Below are 27,880 nucleotides of genomic sequence, written 5' to 3'. Positions count from 1 at the left end.
TCTTTCAGGTACTAAGCTTGTACAAGAGATTATATAACTGTTGCAAGAGGGACTGTTCCCCTTCCTAATAGGAGGGGTAACTAGTTGTCCCACTGTACAAGATGGCGGAATAATGGATAATTTTACTGCGCTCTAGCACAAGTATTCCAATGCAAGGGAATTTCTGCATATTTCACGAAGGTGAAATGCATTTTAGACAGTCTAGAAGGTACTTTCAGGACATACCTGGAAGTCTGTTCACCAGCCATGTGAGTTGTTTCTTCGAGATATTGGTCCAGCTAAGGTCCAGGCTGATCGGTTGCCTCTTAATGATGCCACTGAGGGCCTGAGGCACAACAGATTTACGTCGACTCAAATCTATTTTTGTCCAAAGTCTTTTGTCACAGCACCTGATGAGGAGAAAGGGAAGGTGTAATGTTGGATGAGGGAGGCAGGGAGAGAAAAAGCTGACTTCTAACAGGTGATCTAAACACAATAGATAAACCAGTTACACAAGTGGGCTATGTGACCATTATGTGCACGAAACAGATGTTTCAAGAGCTTTCTGGTGAAAACCGGATAGTCGTTTCTGTTCATGAGCAGGCCTTCCCATGCCCTGGCAGCTCCACAGCTGCCTCAACTTTCCATTTAGTCAAACTATGAAGGTAAAGTGGAAGGGTTTGTGCATGTGATCTGCAGTCTTAATAGAATACCTGTTACAGCTAAACAAATTCACTCTCTCTAAAGACAGTGGATCAACAGTCACACAAGTAGAGCTCTGTAATTAAGAACAGTCTTCAATATAAACAGGACAAACCAAAAGGAGAAATTATTACTTACCTGATAATTTTGTTTTCCTTCATGTAAACAGATGGACTCAGGAGCAGTGGGTTATGGATCAAGGAAAGGGCCTAGAAGTTATTATTGATTCAAAAAAGTCATTCATTCCTCATATCAGAGTGGTAGTTACATCTGGGTTTTATAAGCTACGATTACTTCAGCCACTGAAAGTCTTTCTGCAATCTACTGACTTTCGATTACTGTAACAGCCTATTCTTATGTCTCCCTGCTTGTGCTCTTAAGTCCTTGCAACTTCTACAGAATGCTGCTGCCCACCTCGGGACTACATAAGTCTACCTATTACTTTTAGAATTAAATTTAAGTCGGCCTGCCTTGTGCACAAGCAAAGAGCTCATGCAGTAACACCATGGATCTCTGCTAATTAAGCCTTACTATCCAATGTGATCTTTGCACGCCTCACAGAAAGCTCCCTTAAGCAGGTTCATTTATCTGAAATATGAAAAACTACATTCTCAGTTGCAAGCCCAGACTTTTGGAATAGTTTGCCGGATGAATTGAGGTCCTTGATATGCTTGAAAGCTTTTAAAAAACGTTTACAAACCTCTTTTTGAGCAGGCATTTTATTAAAGATATTTTATCCTCTTTTTGAAGTTCAGCTGATGTATTCTTGTCATTCTCTAACTTTTTTATAGCATGGTTTCTGCATTTTTGTTGATATGTTTTAAGATGTGAAGCTCTTATTTTCTTTTATTACCCTGTAGCCTGTTATGCCTATTTTATGGTTGTTTTTAAATGTTTTATTAATGCATTACTGCATATGTTCTGTTGTGAGCCACCCCAGATAGAGACGGCATACAAATAAAGTTAACCATAACTATGCAAAGAAATTCTCTTTGAAAAGATCCCCGGCAAGAGAAAAAAGTGGAAAAATCAAGTGGGCCCCAAGGAATGCAGCACCATTAATAAAATACCACCAAAAGCACACATACAACTGCAGTATCAATAGCAGCAGGAACACAAAACCAGTAACTAACTGAAAAGTTGAAGCAAAACTAGAGAAGACTATTAGAAAAAACAAGAAAGTTCTGACATGCAGAAAAAGTTTACTTCTCGACACTGAAGGAGCAGCGCAAAGCCAGAAAGCACAGTTGCTTACCTGTAACTGATGTTCTCCTAGGACAGCAGGATGTTAGTCCTCAGGAATCCTGCCCGCCTCCCCCCTATGTTGGGGTCATCTTCAGTTTGTTATTTGTCTCGCTTGCATTTTTTGCTATGGTACAAGACTGAAGGGGGACCTTGCGTGGACACGCGGATAGCAGCAGGCTAGGCATGCTCAATCTGCCAGTCAAGGTTTCTAGAAACTGACAAAAACGTTTCCTGTGCCGGGCTCCAGCTGATGATGTCATCCACATGCGAGGACTACCATCCTGCTTGTCCTAGGAGAAGAAATGCATCCAACTGCACGACAAGACAAAGATGGAACTGAGGCAACTGCAGAGCTGCTGGCAAGTGGGAAGTCCTGTGCATGAGCAGTCAAAACCTTCAAGCCTTGGTCAATAAGCTGTGAAAACGTCAGTGGATATATATGGCAGTCACCTGACCCACTTGTGCGGCTAGTGGCCTCTATTTGTCTTCAGCAAAAGCAAGGTTTACAAATGGTCAGCTGTATCGACAACCAACCACACAAGGGGTTAACAGGACGCAGCACTTCAGTCTGCCCTGCACCTCACCTTTGCTAAAGCAGTACTGAGATCTACGTACATTCGTCAATCTCTCTCAAGATTGATCTACATTACCCAATACTAAGCTCCCCCTCCCTACACCTCCAATGCATTTCAATCTAGACTTATAGCTTGCTGTCAATCTTGAAAAGGACTGTTATTGTGTTTTGGACTCACCACTTGTACCAGGTTTTGCAGACCCTCATGCATTCACAGAGCTCCTTTCGGCTAAGATAGCGAAAAACAGACATCCAGACATCCCTCTGCATGACAAAGTCCTCTCCATCTTGCTCTCGGCAGCTAGTTCTGTTACGCCCACGAATTCGGGAGCCATTGCTTACACACTCTTCTGTACTGTCATCGTCATCCTCATCTTCGTCATCCTCATCCTCCTCGTCCTCATCCTCGTCGTCCTCTGTCCTGCCATGGGCCAGTACTTTGTGGGTGGCGTGACGAGTGATGACACGTGGTGCCTGGCGCAAATTGGAAGAGGACTCAGTGATGGCTTGCAACTTGGGGACGATAGAAGTACTCTGGAAGTCCTTGGGGGGCCTCTGCAAGGTCACTGTCAGGTAGGTGCCTCGGATCTTGGCCCGTTCAATCTCTGAAAGCTCTTTGCCGCTAGGATTGTTCTCTTTCTCCTGTGCCAGCTGCATGCCCAGGTCACCTACCTGGAGGCGCAACAGCTGGCGACGCTTGAAGCGCTCATCTCGATTACCAGAGGGAATTTGGCTTGGCCCTGCCCCAGGGGAGGAGCGGGTGACTATATTGCGAACAGATGGTGGTGGAGACCCAGGGTCATGGATCAGTTGCAGCCGGCATGTGGGAGACTGGGGCGGAGATGCTAGCAGCTCCTCTCTGCTCCTCAAGGGTCGTAGCACTTTGGCTTGTACCTGCTCTTCCTCGCTATCTTCAACTTTTCGTTTCTGGGAAGGAACAATCACAGGAAAAGGAATTACAATGAAGCATCTTGTAACATGGTGCTCATCTTTATAGATCTTGATTGCCAAAAACAGAGAGGATTCTTTCGCCCAGGATTCTGTGCTTGTCTTCAATTTCCATCAGATTAAACCACTAATCTTCATCAGCACAAAATTGCTCCCTTTATTAAAAGTTTAAAAGAGAGACATCACTCACCATCTGCAGGAGCAGTCTCTCTTCTTCCATTTTTATCTGAAACAGCAAACGGCAAACATTTAGAAGACAGACATGGAGATCATAAGGCTTCGACACCTGCTTGTTTTTTTCAAATTAAGTGCTTGGGTTCCAAGTAGGTTTCTGCTTTGCAGTCTCCAGGACCCACAATGCTCAGCTCTCTACCTTTCACTCTTTTTTTGCTTAGTAAAAGGATTGTGAAGTGCAATCAACTGTTGCTTGCTCCTGACACCAGACCACAGGCTGCTCATTCTATGTTGTCAAGAACACAGACTAATACCTGAACTGGAAGGTGCAGTCACAACACAGAGCAGAAATGATATGGAAGTCAGGAAACATACAGAAATCCCAGCATTTCATTTACACCAACGTTATCCAGGTAATGTACAGATGTCTTAAAAATCCTCTACTCTGTATCTATTCCTTGTGCTCTACCTCACGGCTGGAAGAATGCTGGGCACTTGGCACTTTCACCCAAGAGCTGAGGCACATCAGCAGCAGTAGGTGCTGGGGACCTACTGCTGCTGCCATGGACTCACCGCCAAGGTTGGGGAGTTGCCACTGTGGCAGGCTCTGAAGCAGAACAGCTGCCGCTGTAGCAGGCTCTGGAGCTGACAATTTGCTGCTGCAGGACATTAGAAAGATTGAGGTTAAGGACGGAATGGGAGAAAGAGCAGAAAGGGGAACATTAAAGCAAAGAAAGTTAAAAAAAAAAAAAAAAAAAAGCAAACCCAGAAACAAACACTTTTCCCCCCCGCTCCTAAAACTTTTTGGATGATGCTAAGGTTTTGAAAAGATTTTCCATCTTGATTATTCTTCCACTATTTATGGTGGGGTGCCTGGGCTTTGGCACCTAGAAAACCCCTGCTCCTTATAGAAACAAATTTAATGTTCTGATCTGCTGTTATGTCTTCCTCAGAACATCAATAGTCTTCCTAAATACAAATTCAATGCACCTTTGAGAAACTGATAACCAAGCTGTCATCAACAGCAAGCAAGACACCGATGTAAATTTCACTGCCAATCAAGAGGCCTGGGGTCTCTCCTCATCTGCTAGCACATCTGACAAAGCAACCAAGCGGAAAACACAGACTCCAAGATTATAAAATAACTCGCAGTGCAAAGGCATTTTTAGTGGATGTTAGCAGCTGAAAAGAGGTGGTTTGGATCTGCACGTCAGAGACAGCTATGGCCTGAGGGCCTGATTTCTAGCTTTTCCTTTCCGCTTGCCTTCTTATGGGTGTGCTGTTCCATGCCGCTGCCAGCACAGACCCTGTGCTTCTGCAGCAGTGGGTATCCCAGGTGCTTCCTCCTGGGCAGCGCCTTCAGCCTGAGCTTGGCTATCTTCACGCTGTGCGCCCGCTGAAGATTCTCTTTACGCTGCTTGACTGCAGCTGCTGTGGTGCCCTCCACCTTGCGCTGAAGGTTTACTCGTGGGACAGCAGGGTTCACACCTTGCTGGTAGAGCCTCTGTACAGGAAGGGTTGAGAGAACCAAGCATGAGGCAGCTCTCATGGAAATAGGCGACCTGTATAGTGTTCTCCATCCACCACACCATGTGCTTCCCACAGTATCTATCCTCTTTTATAACACCCTATTATTACAGAGTTTGAACCTTGTCAAGACTTAGGTCATCAGCCATGCAAAAGACATACAAGCAAATGTGAGTGATAAGAGAGAGAAGTGCTGGGAAAGACACAGACAGAGAGAGGGTTAAGGTCTAACTCTGTAGGGTTCCTTAGCTACTTACCGAGACTTTATCTGAGTTGTCACCCTGGTTACACTTGGGACACTCCCAGCAGTTGGGCAGCTCTTCATTCAGCACTCCTTCTCCATCCATCTGTAGAAGACATACACCAGGCACTCAGTGTGTGACATGCCTTGCCCATTAACTCTGCTTTTCTCTCGTGTATATAGCATGGTATTAGTTCCTAGCCCTCGAGGGCAGCCAACATGTTGGGTTTTCAGAATATCTCTAATAAGCATAAGATTAATTTGCATACAATGGAAGCAGCGTGCATGCAACTCTCTCATAGATATTAGGGATTTCTTGAAAACTCAACATGTTAGCGGCCCTCAAGAGCTGGGAGTTGATTCACTGGTATATAGGCTGAGTTCTCTCCAACAGCTGAGGAGAGAAGTTCACCAGTCACACATGGGCGACATCATCCTTTATGGTGCTCTTCCAGAGCATTCTTAGCAACCTTTGAATGCTTCTGAGCATGTGTTAATCCTCACGTAGCTGTGTCACTCTAGCATCCCTCAGTCCTGTCATTAAGCTAATGAATTACATTTCAGAAGGACAGGAAGGATTCTTACTAATCTCTTTCCTAACTCCCAAAAGAGAATTACCCAAAGCAATTTACAGAAGATACAGGCATAATATAAAAAACAAAATATAACATACAATGAACCAATGTTGATATCTGTGACTAGTGAATTACTGTCCTTGGAGAAAGCTAAATTGCTTACATATAATATTTGCTCTGTACACAGCAGGATAAATCAGTCATATAAATGGATGACATCTGATAGTGTCAAGACAGAAAAACTCTCAGAGCTCAGAAAAACAGATGTTTTTTCTGAGCATGCGAAGACCTTCTCATCCAGCTGCCACCACATGAAGTCTCCTCAATCTTTTTTTTCAATTTATAATTTTATTATTTTCAGTGGGTATATCGGAATGGCGTCATATTAGGGGAAGCAACTACATGCACAAATTTTAATGACAGTTCTCAATCCTCCCTTTTCTCATTCCCCCCAGCCTTCCATTAGTTGCTTCCCCTAATATGACGCCATTCCGATATACCCAGGGTCATACCCTGAACTTAGTTCCATATCTTCTAGTGTACTCAAAGTAATGCGTTAGGCATAGATTGTATGAGCTCATGGATAGGTGGGAGGGATGGGGGGACACCTGGAGACACGGCATGGTTTTGTTCTTATTATGTTTGCTATATTGTTCTGACATGTTTATGGCTCCACTGTCTGTTAACACTGAAAATAATAAAACTGAGAAATGTAATCTTACCTGCTAATTTCCTTTCCTTGAATCCTACTAGAACAGTCCAGATGCATGGATTTATATCATTCTGCTAACAGATACAGACAGAATACAACTCTTCTAGCAATAACATCACTGGTATTAGAAGTGGTATAGTGAGTTGCCAGTATACGTTTGGCAAAGTAATGGAACAGCAAAAATTATTTTCACATATATATATCAGGAGAGAATCCTACAAGTCAAAAACCGTGTCTGCAGATCTTAAAGGGCAGGAGGTCCAAGATGGCGACGTGAATAGACGCGGGGAAATTCACTCCAGCACTTTAGTTTTACCTGGTGAAATATGCCTCCTAAAAGGAAGGGAAAGGTTTGTGTCTATCCCCCCAGACACAACCCTACCTTCAGGGCAGTGAATGATTACTTCCTTCGTGACTAGTTCGGTGGAATTGAGGGGTGAACTAGTCCCTGGCTTCTGCGTCCGGTGAGGGAGCACCGGAGTTGTATGGGAAGACCACTCTAAGTCCCCTGGATTATCGGCCCCCACTGTTACCAGCGTTACCCTGTCCACACACATAGAGGTGGTGTGTGGACAGGCAAAGGGTATTAAACCTCCTGCCTCCAAATATAAAAGTCAAATTATGTCCATGCAGGAGGGGGAGAATTAAAATGCAGAGGAAGTAAGGAGAGGAGGGGGGAAAAAGGATAAGATGGGGAGAGGAGGGGGAATGTGAGAGAAAAGGCGAGGCTGAGTGTGTGTGGTGGGGACATAGTGAGGCTGTAGTGTGTGGATGGATTGCGATGGGAGGATGGGGATGAGCAGATGTTGGGAAAAATAATGGCTGGTGGTACTCTGAGCACTTTCTTAGCCTTTGTAATGGCCACAGGAATCTCTTTAGGCCCTCATTACTTGTTCCTCTCTGGACATTTAAAAACAGGCTAGCCAATCACACTCACGATCCCCTGCGTTTTCTTTTCTTTTTTTGCTGGGGCACAGTAATTTGTGTTGAGTCATTTTCAAATGTTGGCTCCTATGGTTGCAATTGCCATTCTCATCCAGTCAAACCCACAATAACCCTTCTTCTTTACCTGCAGGCAGCCAGGATGAACAATCTCGTTGCAGAGAGAGCACTCCATCAGCTTCTTCTCAAAGTCTTGGGTCTCATCATTTTCTGTATCGCCACAGAGTGCACATATTACAGAGTGGGGTAGCCTGGGCTACAGGAGGAGAGAGAAATCAGTAAGAGTCCCCCCCCAAAAAATGAGAAATCTAGCGCCTAAAGGACAGAAAGGGATCAGAAAAGACAGCTCATGAATGAGAGACTAGGAATAACACTACCTAACATACATTTGTACTCTTCCTATGATGCAAACCAGATAAAGAAAGATTGATGAGAGCACTTGATGTGAATTACAGGTAACTGAAGGCGCAGCAATTAGTCCCACATCCCTCTTCTGATATCATCTAAAGGAGACCACAGGCCCAGATTTGAGCTGGCTCATATTCTTTTCCTTGATGTGAATTAAAGGAGGAAGACAATAGGCAAGTAATGACAAAGCTTCGTTTTTTGAGAGCCACAAACAGGTCAGGTTTTCAGGATATCCACAATGAATATGCATGAGATAGACTGCCTTCATTGTATGCAGATCTATGCAAATCTCTCTCATACACATACATTGTGTCTATTTTGAAAACCTGGCTTGTTTGTGGCTCTTGCAGGCTGGAGCTGGCCATCCCTACCCTAGAGACTGTAGTCATCTCAAAGTCTCCTGATAGACTCCCTCATGAGTAAGATGAGGTCAGTTGGCCATACATTGTTCTAACCCATGAAGGCAAGGATAACTCAATGGGCTGTAAACTATGATTTACCTTTCCCAAACACTAATGGCATAAAGGACTGCCTACAAGGCTGAAGTAAGCCTCTCCTTTCTCCACACAACACTCACCGCGAGGCACTGCCTCAGTACACACGACTGCTTCATACGGCCTGGGCCCCCAAACTTCTTCATATCCTTGCAGTAGTGGCAGACTCCACATTCCCGCTGTGTGCAAGCCGTACATTTCCGGCAGCGCACTCTCCGCCGTCGAGCCCCCGATACCACCTGTGGGGTACTTGGCTTGACAGGAGGATGCTGTCGTGGGGCTGGTTTCATGGTGTGCGGCTTCGTGATGGGAATGATTGGAGTTCGGATCTTAGGGCGCCACTGAACTTTGTACTACAAAAGACGCAGAAAGCAGTCGAGGTGGGGAGGGAAAAGGGGAGATAAAGATCAAAGGTTAGAAATAATCTAATAAAATTCACACTCCAAATAGTTCACCTTTGGAGTTTCATTATTGCAGCATTAATACCATTCTGGACTTTGTCTCAGACTTAATGAGACAAAGCATTAACAGATAGAAAGTGCTGTGCCCAAAAGAGGTTACTACTATAATCTAAAATGTGTTTGCACCAGGAGTTTTAATGGAATTATTTTCATATTTAAAAAAGTTATTCCAAACAGAAAGTGTGATGAAATAGAAGCATTTTTAGAGGATAGTTCCTCTTTTCCAGTCAATCATAATGCTTGAAACTAAATTAAACACTATTCAGCATAGTTTTTGGCCCTGCAGTCCCCCCCCCTGCTCCTATGGGTTTATAACCTGAAAGTGGTGGCACCGTAATGCCAAATACTCAAGGGTATGCTTTTTTTTAAAATCTCTTCTTGTCTAGCCCAGTCATTAACCAGAGACCTACAGATTGTAGATTCCTCCAGTACCTGATATGCCTGAATGCTGAACCTAATCGCTAAGTGTCACTGTTTTTCTATGGGCCCCTGGAGGCTGAATGCTGCCTCTGCAGCATCGTAACTGAGGAATAGAAGCAGAGCTCCGCAATCAAATCCACATTTCTTGCAGGGCAGCAAGCAGCACGTCACTGAGCTATCAGGCTGGCCCAAGCATTTCAAAAAAGCAGTACAATTCAGTTAAAGTGTCTGTGGGTGTACGACAAAACTATATGGATATTTTTAAAATGGAGTCCTCTAGCTCCTCCTGGAGCATGCATCTGACATGCTGCACAGATCACAGAAGTACTGCCAAATAGGAAACATTAAGAGTCTAGTCTTGAAGGTCCATATTTAAAAGCTACTGTTTGAGGACATGTTTTTAGTTTATTGCATTGTTTATGCATTATGTAAGTATATTTTTTTAGTTTATTTCATTGATATTTTATCATGTAAGAATATTTAAAACTGCTGTGAACAGCCCCATGAAATATGTGGGCTATAAGAATTTTATAAATAAAATAAATAAATCTAAGCTAAGACTGGGGTGGCAATGCCAGGCACATCTTAGGTGAAAAATGTGCAAGAATAGAAGAGTAACCTGATGGTTAGAGCAGTGGGCTGCAAACCAGGAAAACCAGGGTTCAAGCCCCACTGCCACTCCTTATACCTTTACCCTCCCATTGCCTCAACCACAAACTTACTGGGAGATACGTTCAAGCCACGGAAGTGCTCAAATGTGCTCATATCGCATGATAGAGGACTACTACTGCAATATCGCGTGATATTTTGCATGGCCCTGCCCCCATTACAATGACCTCCTTCGTATGCATGAATAATGTTAATCCATGTAAAGCAGATTACTAGGCAATCTGATGTCAATATTTTATCATAGCCAACTAGGAAGTAGGCAGACGCAATAAAATAATTCTTCCTGGAGAATCGCTAAATGTAACGTGGGAGCACCAGGTCCCTAGTGTGGGTCCCGAGCCTCCCATGTTACATTTAAAGGACCATGCCTTAAAAAGGCCCCATGAGTGGTTGATTGTTAATAATCATTTTTAAGCATAATTAGTTTGTCCACAGTTCCTTTTTTCAGAGAATACTGGCGGGCTATATATCTGTGATGTCAGCTTTTACTCCATCTCCATCTGCTGGTAGAGATGCATAATCCATTTGTGAGAATTGGCCTGCCTTCCTTAGAGGAAAGGAAATCATCAATTAAGTAGCAATTTCTCCTTAGTGCCACATGCAGCAATGGCCCCCCATACTCCCCACATCTGTCTTCATCCTGCTTGTGGCCTCCCACCCACTGCTTCCCACTGAAAATAATGTACTCAAGGTTACCACCCCAATAGATCCCCAAAATTGTTGGGGTATTGTACCTGCTACCCCTCCCTCCTAAAGGCATAAAATAAAATCACTAGAGTTCAGAGGAACCCCCTGCCCCAAATGTCAACAAAATATTCACTGGGGTTCAGCAAGAGCCCCGCACCTCCCAAACCTTCAAAACGTGAAGAAGCTCCTGCAATGGGGCCCATCAGTTTTGGCCATGTGCTTGTCTTGGCACCTTTGTTTTTTTTTGCCATTGCCTGCAGGAACCAACCAGAAGTGGCAGGAGCAGACTCAGGATGAACTATTCTGCATTCCTCTGAATACAGTGCTTTGCCACCTCATGCTTTTGAATCTCAAACCTGTCACTGCTGCTCCTGAAGCAGCAGCCATACTCCTGAACCTGCCACCACTGAACCAAGTCGCCCCTGCCCCACAGACTCCCCCAGACCTGAACCTGTCAAAGCTCCCAGCTGCAGGAGGTAAAATGATTTTTCAGAGGCAGAGGGAAGTTCAAAGAGGAGGTTGGGGACCTGTGTAGAGCAACAGCAACCACTGGATAAGGTGGGGGATATGGAGAAAGGGAGGGAAAAGTTAAATAAACGATACTGGGTGGAAGGGGAAGGAGAGAACAGAAAAGGGAGAAAGAATGAGCCATATCCACTCCAATAATACACCCAAGCCACTTGCATATCCATCTGCACACACATACATTCGACAGAAATGAAAGAGAAAGACTCTGGGGAGTGGGGGTTGAGTTGAGAGAGAGAGAGACTGCTCCGGATGGGATTTTTCTTTTATAATCAAACCACATAAAACTGATACCAATGACATGGATGTGACAGTATTTCAGTGGATGGGTGTTGAGGATTTAGAAATGCAGTTCACTGAAGTATGCTGCTCAGATTTATGGATCTTGAACTTTTAAAGATCTGAGATGCATATTTGAGGCGACCAAAAGAGATTACAAGGTATCTATCAACGCTTGTTGGAATTCCCCATCTTAGAAATATTTAAAAAAAAAAAAAAAAAAAAAAGGCATTTTCACTACTCTCAGCATTTGATCGACACACCACTGAGCAGATTTTCACATAGGAAGTCAATTCTTTGTCCCGCCACAAGCCAGTTAACAAGTGAACACTCAGAGGCTTGTGTGCTGCTTACAGCGTCAAACTACAAGCCTGAGATTGGAGAATTTTGCAAGGAAACCAAGGGCAAAGATCACACTAAAGAAAGGCAAGATCTGCGTCTTTATTAATGAAGCTGTCAAAATATAAGTAGGACTATTATTGATGTCCATAAATAGAAGTGAATATACATTTGTATACAGTGCTTGTAATGTACCTCCTACATATTCACTGTGATAGCTTGGACACCTGACTGGTTTTCCCCACTCCCCGATATAAATCTTGACATGTCACTTCTGAAAGGCTGCTTATGAAACAAGGGCCATATGCTGGTGGTCAAAGACCAGATCCTGAAGAGGTTTCATATTACCTTGTTCTTACTTATATTCAGCACACTCATTTGAAACTGGTTTGAAGGAGGGGGAGAATGAGGGTTCAAGACTTCCTCTTAAGTTTGAGTAAATAAGGAAAACACTTGAGCTGCATTCCCTATTTTAATTGCATTTAAAATTGTTTGTCAGGTATACATTATTCTATATTACATGTGTAAGTATTTTTAAAATTAAAAATGGTTGTGTGAAATAACAGGTATTATCACCAGCCGAGGATGTATATTTAATCATTATGCGGGTAAAAGTAATATTCCCTGTGATCTAGCAAAGTTTCCCTTTGATAATCCTGTTGGTACATACAACGTGGGTACATGTACTTTGCATCTATATTGAAACTAGCACAAAGCATGCTCAGATTTAAAGATGCAATTTCCATGTGCTTCCCCCTCCATCCTGTGTTTGTCTCTTTGCAGCACATGTACTTTTAGCCGCACAGTGGGGGAGGGGGAGGCAATAATCTGGCTTTTTTTTTTAAATACAGGTAAACATGTATTTACCCACATAAAAGGCTTTATAAAATAATAAAAATACTTTGTATTTAAATCCAGGCAGGTTCCTAATTTAGCTAGACTGGCATACTTTATTAGACCAGTGGATAACACACTGGGTTTGGACTGCTCGTTTCCCCGGTCATGGAGCTGTGAAAAAGCATTGTGGCACAACACTGACAGCACAGGAAAACTGCAGGTTTGCATATTAGAACTACTCTGACAGTCTGGTGATCAGGCTGAAGCTTTCAGAGAAAGAAAGCAAGCTGGTGACAGGGTAATAGAAAGAGGGTAAAGAGGTCCCTGGGAAAACCTTAGTCTCTCCTTTGAAATGTGGTTTTAACTTTCAATATCTCTGGCAGAGGGTAACAGCAGCTTAGACCATGTGCAAGTCAGGATACATGAGGCAAAGGACAGAACACTTCTTGTTTTCTACATCTATCACATGAATGTAAAATGAATAAGGGTCGAATACACAGACACAAAGCCAAGTGATCTTTCTTCTCTTCTATCACTAAGAGCAGGCAGTTTGTTGAGGGCCTACAGGGGCTCAGCCATGATATAGCACCTATCAATTTCTTTCCTCAACCACTGCACAAAAATGAAGCTCTGATAATGGCTGACCATCCCTCACTTTCTCTCTCTTCAGCCACACAAAGAATGTTTCTCACCTTATCCCTCTTCGGCCACTGCACAATAGGTATCCCAGTGAGAGCTAGCTTTGGAGAATCGTTTGCATGCTCTTCAAGTAATTTCTGAAATAACAAAAACAAGACATAATGAACAATCAAAACTACTAAACATTTGTCAAAATCTGTGTACCAGATAGCATGCCAAACCCTTCCAACTTCTTAGAGAGGTTTTTAATAGGGGTAGGCCTGCCAGAAATTCATCTATAAGCCATAAGTAAGCCTAAAAGGTTTGGTATGAAGCACTTCAGGGAAGACAGACTCCAAAAGTCAGAGCTCTCTCCCACCCTGCTCCCGATAACCTCCACCAAGGCAGTCCTAGCTCCTAGAAGAGAGATTAACAAATTCCTACAGGGAAAGGGATTACATACTCAGTAGGCCATTTTCTGTAAAAACCCAAAGATCTGTTCTAGCCTTTGTTATTGAGAAAAAGGCGTCTACCTTGGGTTACTGCCAGAGATCCAATGAGACTTTTTTTTCCTCCTTGCTTTTACCTCTTTATTGCATTTCCAAGCGTCTGTGCTCTTAATCCAAGACAGAAAAATTCCACAGCAGCGATTTCTCTCTCAGTGTTAAAAGTGGGGATTGATAACGAAAAAATGAGCAAAATATTGACCCTTTCTCTGTCTGCCCTTTTTCCGCTGGCAGCTCAGTCACAGCTAGGTCTATGTGGCGCGTCTGCTCTGCTGCAGAAAATCCCTCCAGACTTCCTGTCTCTGACAAAGCAGCTCCAGTATCCCTTACCCCTCCAGCATGCCTTTTCCCAGCAGTGCTTTGCGGAAGGAAGGGGAAATCAGCCAAAAAAAAAAAAAGTGCAGAACACCCAGCCATTATACTGCAGTCTGAGTCAGGAGGTGTTCCCAAGCTGCTGAGGCCCCCATTGGCGGGGAATACTGCAGTAGGAGGGAAGAGACACCACCTAGAGGCAGCTGTAATTGGATCCAGGCACCTACCTACCCAAGAGAGGGGCTGAGCTGAAACAAAGAGGAAACCACAGAGATTAACCCCTTCCCGAGTGCTCTGGAGCTAAATATACCACCTTCACACTAGTTTTCTAAAGTGTGGCTGCCATGTTATTTCACTTGAACGCAATGAAATAAAAGTGAACACATTAAAAAGAAAACCAAAATCTAGAAAAATGATACCTTTTTATTGGACTAGCTTAATACATTACCTGCCTAGCTTCCTCAAGTCGGAACAGAATGAGCAAAAGATGACATTATTCAAAAATATAAGTGAATCATAAAAGGCATTCCAAAGATAGGGTGAAGGGGAAAGAGGTGCAGCACTGCTACATTTCCCAGTTTCAAGAGGAAGACTTTTTAGCCAGTCCTGGTTTTGAACTTACATCCCAGTGCAGTGTGATATTTGCAGTTCCCGATTCTATCCCCTAAAATCAATGTTAGACATCCCAAGAAGGGGTTGTAAGAAATCCAGACCAAGTATAAAATTTCCATCATGAAACTGGGTAACTTGGCAGTTCTGTGTGATCAGAAAGCTGACAGGCAGTATATACTTTTATGGCTCAGAATGTAATACAAAACCTATTTTCTTTCTTTCTTGCTGGTTCCAAACTGTCTGATCATTTATTTTATCTAAAAATTCTAGCTGGTGTCCCTGGATTGTTTTAAATTTTTTTTTAATTATCCTGATCATAAAGTCACTGATGCAATGCAGAGTTCTTTACTAACCCCATGGATACTGAAAAAAACAGATTTAGGGGTGGGGGTTAAAATTTGCTCGAATGATAGAACCTGAAGCTGCAAAATACCCCTCACTGAGCAAATGGCTACCAATAGGACTTTCAGTATAAGGTCTTTCAACAATATTCTCTTCAATGGCTTAAAAGGAGCCTTATACAACACCCTGAACTAAATATATTTATCCTGCTGTCTACAGAGAACCATTAAAGATAAGCAACTTTGCTTTCTCTCCATGGAGAAGCAGGATGAAATCAGCCATAACCAATGGGGAATCCTAAGCTGAGAGTTGCTTTGCGGAGCAACACTCAGTGGAGAGCAGACTTGTGTGAACAGACTGCACAAAACTGCTTGTCCAAAGGTGTAGTCTCTGCAGAACATACTGTCTAGACCAGAGGTTCCCATGGATCCGTGAGACCATCCCAGGAGGTCCTCCAGATGGGATTCAAGAAAGTTTAGCTGGGGAGAAAATGAGTGGGCTGCTGCCACTACCTGTGATTAGTTGAGCTGCTGCCATAGGCCAGGAGGTGAGATTATTTCATGCTACATTGCTACAGACCAGGAGAGGAGCCATTTGCATCCATTAGCAGCTTCAAACCACACTGCCACATGTTTAGCAGAGGTAGAAAAAAAGAGAAGGACAGACTGCAGCCCTCAAGATTCATAAACCCCACTGCTGCACTTTCAGGCCGATACAGTAAAGTGCGCGGGAGAGCCGGCGCTCCAAGGCGAACGCCCGCTCTCCCAACGCGTGCCCAGGCACCTCTCCTGGGCGCGCGATTCAGTATTCAAATGAGGGCCCACGCTAATAAGGAGGCGCTAGGGACACTAGTGCGTCCCTAGCGCCTCCTTATTGGCAGAAGCGACGACTGTCAGCAGGTTTGACAGCCGACGCTTAATTTTACCAGCGTCTGTTGTCGAATCCGCTGACAGCCACGGGTTTGGAAAATGATGCTGGCAAACTTGAGCGTCCCTTTTTTTTTTTTAAGATTTGTATTTTTTTTTTTTTAATTTTGGGGGCCTCCGACTTAATATCGCTATATCATCAAGTCGGAGGGTGTACAGAAAAGCAGTTTTTCTTCTGCTTTTCTGTACACTTGCCCGGTGCCATCCAAAATTAACTCCTGCCTTTATCAGCAGGAGTTACTTTCTGTATTGAGTGTGATTACCTAATAGGCTCATCAACATGCATTTGCATGTGGTGTGCGCTATTACATTCGGTGGGGTGGGGGTTTGGCCGCGTGTTTTCCACGCACTATTAACTCCTTACTGTATAAGGGGTGGTAATAGCGCGTCGAAAACGTGCGTCCAAACAGGGTAACAGTGTGTGTGCATATATTTGTGTAGTGTGAATGCAGTGTGCCTGTAGGTGTGTCATCTTATAGAGGGGGGAGGGGGAGCTAAAATTTGTAAAAATTTTGCATCTCTGTTCTCTTTCCCTTGTTGTGGGCCCTTTGCTTTTCATGGCTGTATATTGTTTGCATGGATCCAATAAAAATAATTTATGAAAAGAAATAATCAACATAGGAGAAACCCAACTCAGCAGTGTGGCGGGCAGGTTTTGTGAGGACTAACATCCTGCAGTCCTAGGAGAACACCTGTTACAGGTAAGCAACTCTGTCTCCTACGACAAGCAGGATGGTAGTCCTCACACATGGGTAAATCCCTAGCTTCAGGCTGCTCCCAACATAGAATAAATGGTACTTAACCAGGTGCCAACTGGCACAGCTAGTGCTGTTTGTAACAGAGAGCCTGAAACCGAACAATGGGCCTGAGGCATGAAGAGTTGGGTTTCACAGTAGAAAAAGAATCCGGAGGACAGACTGGCTGAAGTTGCTGTTGCGATGGCTGACCCTATCCAGACAGTAATGAGAGTTGAATGTATGGAGGGAACTCTATGCCTCAGCCTTGCAGATCTCATCCACCAGGACTGCTTGTAAGTGGGCTACTGAAGCTGCCGTGGCTCAGACAGAATGAGCCCAGAATTGGCCGCCCAGCTGCAGTCCCGCCTGCATTCAGCAGAAAGAAACGAAATCCGCTATCCAGGTGGACAGAGTCTGCTTGGTAACGGCATCTCTCAATCTGTTCCCGTCAAAAATGAAGAGTTGGGTTGATTGCCTATAGCCTGCTGTCTGCTCCAGGTAGAAGGCTAAGGCTCTCTTGCAAACCAGACGGTGCAGAGCCCGTTTGCCCTGGTGCGAATGAGGCTTGGGGAAAAAAGGTGGGTAGGACGATTGACTGGTTCAAATGGAACTCAGTTACCACCTTCGGCAGGAACTTGGCGTGTGTGCGCAGAACCACCTGATCATGAAAGAATTTCGCGTAAGGTGGATACGACACCAAAGTCTGAAGTTTGCTGATTCTGCGCGCCAAGGTGACTGCTACCAAGAAAATGACCTTCCAGGTCAGGTACTTCAGGTCACAGGAGCGCAAAGATTCAAACAGAGCCTTCATAGGCTGGGCTAAGACCACGTTGAGGTCCCAGGAGACCGCGAGGGGTCTGAGGGGAGGTTTCAACTGAAAGACTCCACATAAAGTGCCCCATGATAGGCTGCTCCAAGACAGGCGAACCATCCACCCCTTGCCGGTAGGCCCCAATAGCACGGAGATGTACTCTGACGGAGTTGTTCTTCAGGCCAGCCTCTGACAGGTGCAGCAGGTAATCAAGAAGCTTGGACGTGGAGCAAGAGATCGGGTCCAAGCCGTGGCTCTCACACCGAATGGAGAATCTCCTCCACTTCAGGAGGAAAGACTTCCTAGTGGAAGGCTTTCTGGACTCCACCAGGACCCAAGATACACCTTCCGAGAGATCCAGGGGCTGTAAAGTTACCCTCTCAATATCCAAGCCGTGAGAGATAAGGCCTGAAGGTTGGGATGGTGCAGTCTGCCCCAATCCTGTGTGTTGAGGTCTGGGGAGGTTCCCAGACTGATTGGCTCCCACCAGGCGAGATCCTGCAGGAGGGGGAACCAGATCTGTCTCGACCAATAAGGTGCAATGAGAATCATAGTTCCCCGGTACTGCTGGAGGTTCAGGAAAGTCTTTGTCACAAGTGGGGTAGGCACACAGGAGGCCCATGCCCCAATGGCGGGCAAAGGCATCCGAATGCGGCTTGCCATTCTCCCTAGACAGAGAGCAGAACTGATGTGCCTTCCTGTTGCAGGGGGAAGTGTCGAGATCCACATCTGGGGTTTCCCAGAGACAGAAGATCCAATCCACAACCTCCTGCTGCTTCAGTGATCACTCGAATAGGCGGAAGGAACAACTTAGATCGTCCGCCAGTACATTTTCTAGCCCCTGCAAGTACATGGCCCTAAGCAGGATGCCCTGGGACAGAGCCGACGACCTGATCTGGACTGCCTCCTGGCAGAGGAGGAACGACCCCTTGTGCCTCCCTGCTTGAGATACCACATCGCCATCTGACTGTCGGTCTGAACTAGGACCAATCTGTTGGCCGGGCGATCCCGAAACGCCCAAAGCGCATATTGGATCGCCTGGAGCCCAGGAAGTTTATCTGACACCGCTTTTTCCTGTGCCAACCATTGACTCTGGGTGTGAAGCCCTGCAACATGGGCACCCCAGCCCAGATGGAAAGCATCCTTGGTAAGCACAACCTGAGCACAGGAATCCTGAAAAGGTACCCCTATCTCTAAGTTGGATAGGGTCTCCCACCACGACAAGGCGTCCCGGGGTGGCGGAGTAACCGTGATGTGCACCCAAAGGTTTTGGGTGGCCTGACACCACTGGGACTGCAGGGTCCACGGCGCAGAACTCCACAAAAACCAAATGAACTAACTAGACCTAAGCATCTTTCCAACTCAAGGACTGTCAGAATATAACGTAACGAAACAGTAAACACAGCAAGCACTTATCTGCAGATTATGTACAAAACAGTGATCGAGCGGACTCTCAATAACTCTACGGGTGGGACTCTGGACTGATCCGTGGTACTACAGGAACGAAAATTAGCAGGTAAGAACCAATTTCCCTTTCCCTGTACATACCCAATCAGTCCAGACTCCTGGGATGTACCAGAGCTATCCTAATATGGATGGGAACCCGGGAGTCCCACTCAAAGAACCTTCTTTGCAAAGGATGCAGAGTTCGAAGCCTGGACATCCAAACGGTAATGACAATCAAAGGTATGTATCGACTTCCACGTTGCCGCTGTACAAATCTCTTGATGAGAACCCAGCTGACACTCTGCCTACTACGTTGCTTGCGAACGAGTAGAATGAGCTCTCAAGCTGACCGGAAGCGCCCGACCAGCGAGAAGATAAGCAGAACCAATGGCCTCTTTTAACCAACGATCTATCGTGGCACAGGACGCCTCGTGCCCTCTGTTTGGACCACTCCATAACACAAAGAGTCCAACATACGGAAGCTATTAGTGATGTCCAGATAACGCAATAGAGTGTGATGCACATCTAACTCCTGGAGGTCCTTAGACACAGGATCTGAACGGTCTAAACCAGAAAAATTGGAAAGCTCCATTGATTGAGTCAAATGAAATGAGGAAACCACCTTTGGCAGGAAAGACAGCACTGTCCGCAAAGAAAACTCCGGAGTCGGCAATCCGTAGAGGCCTGAAGCTTCAACACTCTGCTTGTTGAAGAAATAGCCACCAGAAACATCGCCTTCAATGTAAGATCTGTCAAAGTCACTGCTATAAGAGGTTCAAAAGGCGCGACGCACAGGGCCTTGAGTACCAGGTTCGAACTCCAAGAGGGACAAGGGTTCCAGAATGGCACCTTCCAAGTGAGATGTCTGAGCTCGCAGGAGTGTAGGGGCTCATACGGAGGTCGCATGAGCTGTGCTAGCACAACATTGAGGTCCCATGCTGGAACCTGAGGATGCAGTGGAGGCTTTAGCTGGAGCAGGCCCTCTCATAAAGCACCCTACCAGGGGTTGCGCCAAGATCGGGGCATCTCCTACACCTTTATGGTAAGCGGCTATGGCGCTGACATGGACTCAGATGGAGGAAGTCTGCAGCCCAGACTCAGAAAGGTGCCACAGATAGTCTAGGAACCTTGTTGTGGGGCAGGAAAAGGGATCTATTTCTTTTGTAGTGCACCACAAGGAGAATCTTTTCTATTTGGAATGATAAGGTCTCCTAGTAGAAGACTTTTGTGAAGCTATGAGGACCTGGGACACACTGTCACAGAGATTATGGGATTGCAGTATTAACCTTTCAACATCCAAGCTGTCAGAGACAGGGAGTGAAGGTTCGGACGCAACAGCCCGTTCTGCGTTAGAGTTGGATCCATGCCCAGGCGAATTGATTGCTGGACTGAGAGGTCGCGTAAGATGGGAAACCAAACCTGACATGGCCAGTGAGGGGCTCTGAGGATCATTGTGCCCCCGTCCTGCCATAACTTTATAAGAGTCTTGCTGATGAGTGGAAGTGGAGGGTAGGCATATAGAAGACCCGTTGCACACGAGTGGGTGCAGGCACCTCGTGGCAGTGTGTTGTGGCTGCGGTGTAGAAAGCAGAAATTGTCCCCTTTGCGGTTGTGAATTGACGCAATGAGGTCTATGTGTGGGCGGCCCCACTGGTGAAATATTTGGTTTGCTACAGTGGGATCTAGAGACCATTCGTGGGGATGAAAGGTCCGGCTGAGGTTGTCTGCCATCACATTGTCCACGCCTGCGAGGTAGGTTGCTCTCAGTAGCATGGAATGGGAGAAAGCCCAGGCCCAGATCTGCGCCACCTCCTGGCATAACAGGTAAGAGACTGTGCCCCCTTGCTTGTTGAGGTACCACATTGTTACCTGGTTGTCTGTTTGAATTAGGATTACTTTGTTGGAGAGGCAATCTTGAAAAGTGAAGAGGGCATATCGAATTGCTCGGAGCTCCAGAAAATTTATTTGGTGCTTTAAGAACATAAGAATTTAAGAAAATGCCATACTGCGTCAGACCAAGGGTCCATCAAGCCCAGCATCCTGTTTCCAATAGTGGCCAATCCAGGCCATAAGAACCTGGCAAGTACCCAAAAACTAAGTCTATTCCATGTTACCATTGCTAATGGCAGTGGCTATTCTCTAAGTGAACTTAATAGCACGTAATGGACTTCTCCTCCAAGAACTTATCCAATCCTTTTTTAAACACAGCTATACTAACTGCACTAACCACATCCTCTGGCAACAAATTCCAGAGTTTAATTGTGCGTTGAGTAAAAAAGAACTTTCTCCGATTAGTTTTAAATGTGCCCCATGCTAACTTCATGGAGTGCCCCCTAGTCTTTCTACTATCCGAAAGAGTAAATAACTGATTCACATCTACCCGTTCTAGACCTCTCATAATTTTAAACATCTCTATCATATCCCCCCTCAGCCGTCTCTTCTCCAAGATGAAAAGTCCTAACCTCTTTAGTCTTTCCTCATAGGGGAGCTGTTCCATTCCCCTTATCATTTTGGTTGCCCTTCTCTGTACCTTCTCCATCGCAATGATATCTTTTTTGAGATGCGGCGACCAGAAACGTACACAGTATTCAAGGTGCGGTCTCACCATGGAGCGATACAGAGGCATTATGACATTTTTCGTTTTATTCACCATCCCCTTTCTAATAATTCCCAACATTCTGTTTGCTTTTTTGACTGCCACAGCACACTGAACCGACGATTTCAATGTGTTATCCACTATGACGCCTAGATCTCTTTCTTGGGTTGTAGCACCTAATATGGAACCCAATATTGTGTAATTATAGCATAGGTTATTTTTCCCTATATGCATCACCTTGCACTTATCCACATTAAATTTCATCTGCCATTTGGATGCCCAATTTTCCAGTCTCACAAGGTCTTCCTGCAATTTATCACAATCTGCTTGTGATTTAACTACTCTGAACAATTTTGTGTCATCTGCAAATTTCCATTGCTGTGGTTCAGGTTTCCTGGGTTTGGAGGTTGTTGACATGGGCCCCCCAACCCAGGTTGTATGCATCTGTTGTCAGAGTAATTTGAGGTTGCGGAGGTTGAAAGGGTAGTCCTATCTGAAGATTGTACTCCTGTATCAACAAGCTAGTGAGAGACGAAGTTGGCTGGTGACGTGGACAATGTGGGACATGTGTTGATTTGATTGGGAACACTGGGACTTTAAAAGTCCATTGTGTTACTCTCATGGCTAGTCGAGCCATTGGGGTTACATGAACCATGGTCGCCATGGAACCTAGCAAGTTTAGTAGATGACGAGCTGTAGTGGTTTGGCAAGTCTGCACTGCTTTGGCCAAGATTGATAATGCGCGTGCTCGGTCCTTTGGGAGAAACGCTTTGGCCTGGACAGTGTTTAGATCTGCTCCGATGAATGAGAGGGTGCGTATGGGGTCAGATGGGACTTGGGATAGTTTATTAGAAACCCCAAGGATTGCAGTAGGCTGATGGTGAAATGGACCAACAAGGGCCCTGAACTTGGTGGTCAGTGAAACAGATAAGTATGGGAAAATAAGTGTGGGAGCTTGCTGGGCAGACTGGATGGGCCATTTGGTCTTTTTCTGCTATCATTTCTATGTTTCTAGTCACGATGGCGAGGCCTTGAGCCCTAATCTAGGGTGATAGCTCTAGTCTTTTTCCAAGCTACCTACCCATGTAACTATATATGAAACTTCCCATCAAATGGCACATACTCACCTTAACATCAGCCAACAGTGCATCTTCATCCTCAATCCCTGTTGGAACACATTTCTTGTGGAGTGGCAATGATTCTAGCTTGTCCACAAGGCTGTGCAGGCCCTCCAGTTCAAAGTGCGTTAGATAGGTGATGGGCATCTCCTTGCGCAGTCCACCCTGTTGGCTGAGGAGATCTATATCCATATGGCTACGGTAGGAGCCTCCAGACTCTGAGGACTCCATAGAGTGCGTACGTTTTAGGATTGGGGGACGTGGAGATGGTACAGGGCGGTAGCTCCGTGGCATCTCATAGCGGTGGGCTCCATTGGATACAGGGCTACTGAAAAGACAGTGGCGACTGCGTGAACGTTTGCAAGGCTCTTCATAGTCTTCATCATCATCATCTTCCTCTTCCTCCTCATCTTCATCATCCTCTTCTTCCTCCTCGTCACTGTCTTCCTCCTCATTTTTTCTAAACTCTTTGTTTAACTCCAAATCTGAAGGTAGAAGAAAAGAAAATGTCTCGTCAGTCCATTTCTAGATACAGACACCATATGGTATGTAGCCACAGTCAGTTCATTCCTGAAAACAGTACTACCATTTTTGGGCTGAAACAATCAGTCTAATCCCATATCCCATCACCTGACATCATATAACTGGTGCAGAAAGAAGAGAAATATAGGTAGGGTGAAGAAAAATGGGACATGAAGTCACTTTTACCTATGCTCAGAGACTCCCTCTGGTACTCCTTGGTGAGGTGGGAGCGGTTGGTCATGCAATAGACATAGCGCTCCAGGACATACCAGCACATTTCATAGTAGAATGGGTAACGAAACTTGTTGGGTACCTAAACAGGGAACAAGACTTGAGCAATTAGGAAAAAGAAAAAAGTGAAAAGAATTAAAATTGCCTTTTATCTCAATAGGATCCTAGCATACTTTTGAGAGACCTCCAGACAGAAAGACACTTTACAATTTTGAATACGACATAACAGCTTTTAAAAATAGGAGGCTGTTGCAATTGCTACACAATTATATTTAGAAAAATAGATTCAGGGAGGTAAAATTCAGGGGGAATGAAGAAAAGTGGATCTATATACAGACAACAACCAACAAGGACTGAATTACATAGTCTGGGTAAACAATAAGCATGGGTGTAGCTTGCTTATTGAGGTGGTTACTACCCCTAACTAATTAAGCTAGATATTCACTTAGTTGCAGTTCTAACACTGCTCTCTACATTAATGGTGGGGGTGGAAGGGAAATAGAGCCAAAAGGTTACTAAGAGCCAAGACTAACAGAAGTATGAGGAAAAAAAAAATAAATAAAAAGTGCAAAGCTTACTGGGCAGACTGGATGGGCCGTTTGGTCTTCTTCTGCCGTCATTTCTATGTTTCTATGTTAAAAACTTGAGTAAGGCCATATTTAGCAAGTTGACTAGAACACAGAATTTTTGACTCATAACCCAATGTGTCATCACTAGATCTCTCCTCCACCTTACTGTAACTGGGGCTCTATATACAGTGGTTATCAAACGTTTACACCCCCCCCTTGACCGTTTTCAAATTTTGTTGTTTTTGCATGCATTTAAACCAGGAGTCCCCATCCCACGCCCCCACCTCTCATTCCACACCTTTCAGGGCCAAAAATATTTATTGGGGGACTAAGCATATGTGATTCAAAAACACAAAACAAATCCAATAGTTGGATAAGTCTCCACCCCCGAGTCAACATTTGCTAGTAGCACCTTTGGCAGCAAGTACAGCTGTGGGTGTTAGGAAAAGTCTTCATCAACTTTGCACACCTGATTTGTCAATATCATTTCATTCTTCTTTAAAAAACTGTCGAGTCCCTTGGGGAGTACTGATGTACAAACTTCAAATCATACAGATTACCAACTGGACTGAGCCCAGGGTTCTGATTTGGCCAATTCAGCACATTTACCATTTTCTTCCTTAGCCACTCCAGTGTAGATTTGGGCCACTGTCATGCTGAAAGGTGAACTTCCATCCCAGTTTCAGCTTTCTTGCAGAGAGCAGCAGGCTTTCCTCAGATTTTTCTGTACTTTTTTCCATTCATTGTCCCTTCTATCCTGACAAATGCCTCAATTCCCTGCCATTGAGAAACATCCCCGTAATATGACGCTGCCACCACCATGCTTCACAGTAGGGATGGTGTTCTCGGAGTGATGTTTTATATTAGTTTTGTTAGACTACTAAACTTTTTGCCACATGGCTACAGTATCCAGAGCATTCTTTTGCATACTTCAAACAAGGTTCAAGGGGAGGGTTTGGTTTATTGCTGTCACATGCACAGTTTGATCAGTCTTGGCCATGGAAGCTTGTAGCTCCATGAAAGTTGCCATTGGCTTCTTGGTTGCCTTCCTGATCAGTCTCCTCCCTGCTTAGTCATTCAGTTTGGAGGGACATCCTGATCTAGGCAGTGTCTTGTTAGTGCCATACACTTTCCATTTCTTAATAATCATCTTGATTGTGCTCAGATAATTCAAGGAGTTTGAAATTCTTTTATACCTATCCTCAGATCTGTACTTTTCTACATTATCATCACAGAGCTTTTTTTTGAAAGCTCCTTGGTGCTCATGATTGGGTCTTTACTTTGAAATACACTCCTCAGACAGAACCAAAAGGAACTACTGAATTTATCACATCATCAAGTGAATCAATACAATTTATGCACACGTGTGGCCAATTCACTTGGTGTCTGCTTTTGAAAGCAACTGGTTACACAAGAGCTTAAAGTATAAGGGGGGGGGGGGGGGGGGGGGAGAGGGTGGAAACGTATCTAACAAAGCCATTACATGTTTCTAAGGAATTCTGGAATACACTTTTCACTTGGCAGTTGTAGGGAAGGATGTATGGATACATGAAACACAAAGCAATTTAGTCACCTGATAAGTCCAGACACATGGGTTATGATCCTCAACCAGTAGATGGAGACAGAACAAAAGCTTGCTGACATCTCATCGTATAGGGACCTGTACTACACTCAACCTTGCAGTAATGCCCCAGTGCCTTTAACCCAAAGGCTACTTGTAGTTTCAAAGAATTGCGGGCTAGACCCTTACTCAATCCATCCTGTAGGAATTCCAAAATTAAAGGAACTGAAGTCTCCTTAGGTGAAAAACTTGTTCGAACATCAATTCTCAAATATTCTCCAAATTCTCACATACTCCAAGGAAGTAGACCTCTTTCAGGCCCGTAGGAGAGTACTCAGCACTGCGTGGAAATAACCCTTTTTAACTAAATGTGCAGGGAAAGTGACTTTGGGGTGATAATGTCTGGCGATCTGAAGACAACAAAGCAATATGACAAGGCCATAGCTAAAGCCAGAAGAATGCTGGGCTGCATAGAGAGAGGAAAAACCAGTAAGAAAAAGGAGGTGGTGATGCCATTGTACAGTTCCCTGGTGAGGCCTCACCTGGAGTACTGTGTTCAGTACTGGAGCCCGTATCTCAAAAAGGACAGACAAGACATGATTAGTCCAAAGAAGGGCAAACAAAATGGTGTGGGGTCTGTATCGGAAGGCTTATGAGGAGAGGCTGAAGGATTTGAATATCTACACCCTGGAAGAGAGGAGGGGCAGGGGAGATATGATACAAACCTTCAGATACCTGAAAGTTTTTAATGATAGTCCCGAACCCCATCTAATACGCATCTCCAGCAACTCTCGACACAGTAGCTGTATATATTGTACACTGTACATTTTGTATATTTGTATATAATTAACCGCTTCTATCTCTCTTTAATTCCTCCACCCCAGTTCAACAGCCCTTGTTAATTGTAACTGCATCTCTTCTTCACGTTTATTTATGTTCATTGTTGTATTCATCGCACCCCTGTTTTTTATGTAAACCGACATGTGAATTTTTTCATGAATGCCGGTATAAAAAAACCTTAAACAAACAAATAATGATACACAAACTTCAAACTTTTTTCTGTTGGAAACGAAACAGTAGAACTAAGGTCATGAAATGAAACTCCAAGGGAGGAAACTGAGAACCAACATAAAGAGATTTTTTTCACAGAGGGGATGGTGGATGCCTGGAATGACCATTCAGAAGAGGAGGTGAGTACAGTGTGGATCCCTAAAGGCTTGTGGATAATGAAGAAAAGGGTGCATGGGGGTAAATCTGCAAGGAGCGGCAGTTAGTACCCTTAACAGAAGGCATGAGGGTTTACCATCCTTTACCAATTAGTCTTGATGCAATTGCATCGCCATTCCATTTTGATGTTGTGGGGAGGGGTATTGGATTCTGAAGATGGCTAACATTGGGCCCCAACTTTTACGGTCTGGGGTACTGACACACTGAATTAGGGATAAAGCATAGGACTGCTTCTACGGCCAAGTCTAAAAGCAAAGCATGGTCAGGCTGCCAAAGACTACCCCGTTTGTGTGCCCAAGAAATAGCAATTCCTCAGGAGGGAGCCCAACTGGTTGAAGGCTCAGATCAGGCTACAGGTACTGTTTTTTTCTTTGCCTAAACCTCAAGAGTTTTCCATAGAGTCAATTATGGCTGGCGATTGAAGGACTTGGGAGAACTTTGACCATACAGATATCCCAAGTTGCTATTAATATAAAAGACACTTATCTGTGTCTCGATGTCCAGGAGAAATTGTTAGAACATACTAAAAGTACAGATGAAGTGGAGCAGAAAGATTACAAACAAATGTTTCTGCCCTAATTAGATGACTCTCATTCATAGGAAACTTGAAAATTTTGAAAATCTTGCCAAAGCCAAGAATCTCCATTTAATTAATTTTCCTAAGATTGAAATGATCTCCCCTAAGAAATGTTTTGGCAATACTTGGTTGAGGTTTTAAAGGTTCCCGTTGAACTATTCCTCCAGTTGCCCATGCTGTCTACTTATCGGTTTCTCATAAGGATAAACCTGCAGGTCTGGAGAAAAATATACCGTCATCTACTCCATTGGACATTGACAACCTTACTGCTATCTTAGAAGACTCTGGTGAGGGTCAGATCAGTGTGGCTACATCGGTAGTTAACCTGCTCTTAGAAACTAATTTCATAATCCAAGCTTTATTTTTCAAACAAAGATGAGTTCTACCATCGTAAAATACGTATTTTTCCAGATGTAGCACGGGTCACTCAA

At 44.5% G+C, this 27,880-nt stretch overlaps 1 protein-coding gene across 5 annotated transcripts in view; it reads right to left on the bottom strand.

The window, feature by feature from the left end:
• The window catches only part of KDM2A (lysine demethylase 2A), a 98,830-nt gene that overhangs the window by 8,938 nt on the left and 62,012 nt on the right, over positions 1-27,880 (bottom strand). For 4 of the 5 annotated variants that reach the window (XM_029574940.1, XM_029574942.1, XM_029574941.1 and 1 more), the window contains 10 exons: positions 23,471-23,597; positions 22,772-23,247; positions 13,431-13,514; positions 8,605-8,874; positions 7,747-7,875; positions 5,407-5,496; positions 4,887-5,126; positions 3,639-3,674; positions 2,679-3,427; positions 226-389 (listed from right to left, as the gene is read on the bottom strand). In XM_029574940.1, the coding sequence (XP_029430800.1) occupies positions 226-389; positions 2,679-3,427; positions 3,639-3,674; positions 4,887-5,126; positions 5,407-5,496; positions 7,747-7,875; positions 8,605-8,874; positions 13,431-13,514; positions 22,772-23,247; positions 23,471-23,597 (2,365 nt within the window). The remainder of the gene's footprint in view (positions 1-225; positions 390-2,678; positions 3,428-3,638; positions 3,675-4,886; positions 5,127-5,406; positions 5,497-7,746; positions 7,876-8,604; positions 8,875-13,430; positions 13,515-22,771; positions 23,248-23,470; positions 23,598-27,880) is intronic. The other variant, XM_029574943.1, reaches the window with a different exon arrangement.

This window comes from Rhinatrema bivittatum, chromosome 13 (assembly GCF_901001135.1).
Source record: "Rhinatrema bivittatum chromosome 13, aRhiBiv1.1, whole genome shotgun sequence".
Lineage (NCBI taxonomy): Eukaryota > Metazoa > Chordata > Amphibia > Gymnophiona > Rhinatrematidae > Rhinatrema > Rhinatrema bivittatum.
This window is presented reverse-complemented; position numbering and strand designations above follow the sequence as displayed.